Raw genomic sequence first — 5,165 nt, forward strand, 5'->3', positions numbered from 1 at the left:
CTCATGCCCTAAGTCCCTCTGATCTTGTCACATGGCTTACTCCCACAGGGGTCTATGGCCTACCAGCCAGTGCTGTGCCTTCCATGTGGTGATCCATAACATTAGACCTTTATAAGCCATGCAAATATCTGTACAGATAGTGAGGGGGCACTGCGTCATTCTTGGCCACTATCCAGACAGCATGTAATTCAGCCATTGCTTACTTTGACCAACTCTGGAATCAAACCATATGGTATCCCTGGCCAGCTGGATATCAGTGGCAGCCCAGGAGGAGGCCTGGCCTCTACTGAACCCATCAGTGTACCTGGCTTGAACATGTATTGGTGGTTTACATTCTTTAAATGGTAAGGGTCCTGGTTCCATCATTGTCGGGGTGTCTCCCAACGTTTCTACTGTAAATGTAATAGGCTCTAGAATATGCTGCAGCTTCTGTGACAAAGGACTGGCAGACAGGGAGCTCATTTGTTCCAGATATGCTCCCTATTTAGCCAAGGTTGGGGTCTTGCCACTCTCTGGTCTTGGGAGATGACACCCAAGATCATAGCTAGCCCTCTTTTGGTAGGTTGTTTTAATATGTACCAGAGCCTTCCCTGTGATCACTTCTGTGGATAATAAAGTGGCATACACAGCTGCTAGCTGCTTCTCCATCAAGGAGTACCTCATTTCTGCCCCTTTCCATAATTGAGACCAAAACCCCATAGGGGCATGTAGCTACTCTTGCTGTTCCCACAGACCCATCCAAACCTTTCAAGGGTGATGTGTGTATCTAACTCAGAGGGCTTAATGGGATCTATAACCTGAAATGCTTCAGCCTGCTGCAGTGTCCACTTAGTAGCTCAGAATGCTTGTTCTATGGTATCCAACCATTCGGGGCCACCCACTTTCTTGTAAGTGAGTATATAAGGGGCACACCATGCCCTCCAGTATCCTAAAAGTCCCTCATAGGTCTGCAATTGAGCCACAGTAGTAGGTTGCAGGAACATTTGTATTTTAATCAATTACTGCTTCCAATATTTGGAGAAGGCAATGGCAACCCACTCCAGTACTCTTGCCTAGAAAATCCCATGGACAGAGGAGCCTGGTAGGCTGCAGTCCATAGGGTCACGAAGAGTCAGACACAACTGAGCGCCTTCACTTTCACTTTTCACTTTCATGCATTGGAGAAGGAAATGGCAACCCACTCCAGTGTTCTTGCCTGGAGAATCCCAGGGACGGCGGAGCCTTGTGGGCTGCCATCTATGGGGTCGCACAGAGTCGGATACAACTGAAGTGACTTAGCAGCAGCAGCAGCTTCCGATATCACCTTTGTCTTCCCAAGAACTTGACAGACAATCCAGGCCCTTGGATTTTTGTGGCATTCTCAGCCAACCCACATGATTCCAAATGTGCTCTGGTGCACACTGTTCTAAATCTTCAAGAGAATCGGGGGTTAATAACATATCATCAATATAATGAAACAGGTTCACTGATGTTGGGTGCTTACATTTCACTAAGACTTCCACAACCAGCCAGTGACATAGTTAGGCTATGCACGTGTCCCTGGGGAAGGACCTGAAACATCCTCTGTCTTCCCTCCCAAGTAAATGCAAGTTGACCTTGACTCTCATCAGCTATAGCTATAGAGAAAAAAGCATTAGCTAAGTCCACCACATAGTGATAAGTGCCCAACACTGTGGTCAACTGGTCCATCAAGTCACAGATCAGTGGTATGGAGGCATGCAAGGGCGGCATGATTTTATTGAGTTCTCTGTAGTCCACCATCAACCGCCATGAGCCATCAGGCTTCTGAAAAGACCACAGCAGGGAGTTAAAGGGACTATGAGTGGGCTGTACAATGCCCACTTTCACCAGCTCAGTGACAGTAATGCCTATTTCTTCAGGCCACCTGGTAGACAATACTGTCTCACAGCTGTTCCCCTCCAAGGTGCTGGCAATAACTGTAAGGGATGCTTCATGTATCCCCTCACAATGATCTTCACCATACACACTCAGGGACAAAATTCCCACACAGAGGTTTGCAACATTAGGCCTTGTGGAACATGTATCCCCAAAACATATTGCGTGATTGGGGATACACACAGTATACATCCACACAAGGAGCCGTCCAATTTCCAGAGGTAAGGACACAACCTTTGCCTTAACTGTTTGGCTACCATAGCCTTCAATTTGTGCACCAGGACCAGGGAACTGCTCCAGCTTGCCATAAAGAAGGCTGCCTTCAGCATTGTTGTCTACCAGAGCCATTACTCTCTGTACTAATGAATTGACCAGTGAATTGCAAGTTCTTCATGGGGCCTCTGGTCTCCACTTGGGCTCTTCAAGAGGGCACCTTGGCCTGAAGCCCTATTCAAAGTGGAAAAGGGTATCTGAAGGAACATCCTTGGATGCCATGTAATTTTCTAGCTGAACCACCCATATCTCTTGCTGTCGGTGTTTCCCAAACTTGGTAAACTGCTCTGGTCTCAGTTGCCTCCGTAACTCTAGGAGTGTAGCATTGGGCTATTTACCAATTTTATTTCTGTTAATTTCCACTGCCAGAAAATCAGCCTACATCTGTAACCGTGTGGCCTGGATGGGGACTTTACCAGCTTGGCCTTCCTTCAGGGTCTTCACATTCCTGAGGCCTTTTGCCTGGTGTTGCCCATGTCTCAAGTCTTCCCTCATAGATGGGGTGTCCCACGTAGGTCCCAAGAATAGCATTCAGGGATTCAAAAGAGTAGATAGGGCATTGTTCACTATGTCCCCATTGGGGCACATTTTTCAAAATGCCATCTTGCATGTTTCCTGTAAAACGCTCATCAGCTAGACCTCGAGTATTTAGGTTAAACATAGACTGTTTCATGCCCAGCTGTCTCACAACTTGGGTTAACTCAGCAAAAATATGCCACTTACAGGGTCTAGGAGTTCTGCCGCTTTTGTCTACACAGTGCAGATGGCAGCATTAATCCATTCCACCAGGGCGTTTGGCTAGGTGTCCCCTGCATGAGTCGCCTAGCATTCTATAATCTTTGTCTTAATGAGGGGTGAGTGGTTATAGATGCCAATCATTCTATGTCATCCCCCAGAACAAATAATACCATCCACCCCTGTGTCCCAGAATCACAAAAGCCACATTGCCAAGGGTTCCCCTTGCTTTCCGAAATTGCTTACCCAAGTTAACCAACTCCATCTGGGTATATGGTGGACAAGTCATGAACTCAGTCACATTGGGGACCCCTTGAGGATGTCCGCCCCCTGCCCCCGCCCCACTGGGGGCCACAGGTTGTTCATATTTCACCTTCTGCTGTACAATGGGCCTAGCTAACAAGCAAGGACCCAAGGTCTCATAACGTTCATCATCACTGTCCCTTAACTCTTCATTGTCCTAGGCACTGGGTTCATCAAGGCCACACATCTCTTGCTCCAGTGTACATATACTCTGCTCTAGTTCTTCCTCCTGTCTCGTCTCTGTAATTCGGACACTTGGACAGCTTGCCTGTGGGCACTATCCACATTAGACTTCAGAGCAGTCAGGAAAATCCACCCCATAGTGCCAGCAGCAGTACATGCCACTTTGGCAAATGGGAACTCACCATCTGTAACACCTCTTTAAGGCTATCCAGTGACCTGTCTGCCACCTCCTGGTCTTCCACCAGGGCCCACACCGAAAGGACCACGGCGACCAAGTACCACATGCTATGCCATGGCCACTGGCTTCCTCCATCCATTGGAGCCTCAGGCTTCCCTTCCTGCTAGGTATCCTTCCCACTATGCCAATTGTCTCGCTGATCACTGAATCCAAGGTAGGCAAGGTGCAAGCAACAAAGCTGGAAGAAAATGCGAGGAGCCATAGGAATTGTAGACATGCTTTATTTGCAGTGGCTGACTCAGCAGCAAGGGATGTTTCAGGGGGGCTTAATACTAGTATACAGAAATAAAGGTGGCAATTTGACAAGCTATTGCATCACAATGCACGTGTGCATTGCTATATAGATGATCTCAGCTGTTACATAACCATGCAAAGTTGTTTTTCACACGAAGTAGGGCAAGGGAGCCTGACCATTGCCATCTTGGCTACTTACTATTTCTCTAACACAGGATCATTTCCATTTTAACAAAGCCTATTCTGACCCCATCCTACTCTCTGCAAAGGTGCAGCATCACTTCATGTATTCTTTAAAATGGCACTTCCACAGTCATCTGTGTACAGAGGCTTGTTTCCCCTACCCTATTTCTATACTTTTGTAAAGCTTGGCCATTTTTAAAGTGAAAATATTGTAACTTCTGATCAAAGTTTGTGTGTGTGAGGGGGGTGGTGAGGGTTTGGAGAAATGAAAAAGAATATTTTAGAATTATTTGGATATCAGTATTGACATTTATTTCCATTTCTTGTAATGATGTCATATTTATGCAATAAAACACTCAGTCTTCGTTAATCCCTTGAAGAATAAATCAGTTTTATTCACCTAAAAAGCAAATCACTGACTTGATTTAAAAATTAATTTCACCTTTTTCATGGGGAAAACCTTTAAAATTTTCGGACTTTCAAAAGAACCTCCCCTCTTATCACAGAGATTAGTAAATCCAGGTGGCAAAATCCATGCTACTTCCACAATATCTTTTCTATACATTTTCCCTTTTTGAAAAATTCTTCCCTTTGCTCCCTCACTCGACTTCGTTATGCTTCGACCCTCCTCACCATATTTACTCCTCCTACTGGACCTCCGTCCGCAGTAGTAAATAGAGAGTTTTTCGAAGTAGTTAATTAACAGCTTCGGGTAGACACTGTGAAGCCCCGCCCCATAGGAGGAGCTAACACAGTTGGACCGAATTATGTGGTCAATCGTTAACAAATAAACGCTTAATCTTTTTAGAGGAGCTAAACACACACAAAGGGCCAATCAGAGGCCGTGGTTCCCGGAGCTCGGGGGGCGGGGCTGGGCAAGCGCCCTCCCACCTCCCAGCCTCCCGCCACCGCTGTCTGATCCTCGCGGGCTTCGGGCAGGCCCCGCCCTCCGATCAGACGCGGCTGGATAGAACGGCTCTCTCCCTGCCTTCGCTTCGGTTGCTGGGAGAGGGAGGGCGGCGGCGGGGGCGTGGCCTGAGGTGGGGCTCGCGGGCCCCAGAGAAAGGCAGAGAGGCGAGGGCGGGCTGGGCGGATTCGACGAGCGCCGCGGCGGTTGGCG

General features: G+C 47.6%; 1 protein-coding gene across 1 annotated transcript in view; it reads left to right on the top strand.

Moving 5' to 3' along the window:
- The first annotated feature begins 3,749 nt into the window (after positions 1-3,749).
- The window catches only part of TRIM24 (tripartite motif containing 24), a 116,325-nt gene continuing 114,909 nt past the window's right edge, over positions 3,750-5,165 (top strand). The window contains exons 1-2 of the mRNA XM_010855018.1: positions 3,750-3,782; positions 4,856-5,158. Coding sequence (XP_010853320.1) covers positions 3,750-3,782; positions 4,856-5,158 — 336 coding nt within the window. The remainder of the gene's footprint in view (positions 3,783-4,855; positions 5,159-5,165) is intronic.

This window comes from Bison bison, unplaced genomic scaffold (assembly GCF_000754665.1).
Source record: "Bison bison bison isolate TAMUID 2011002044 unplaced genomic scaffold, Bison_UMD1.0 scf7180017864352, whole genome shotgun sequence".
Taxonomy (NCBI): domain Eukaryota; kingdom Metazoa; phylum Chordata; class Mammalia; order Artiodactyla; family Bovidae; genus Bison; species Bison bison.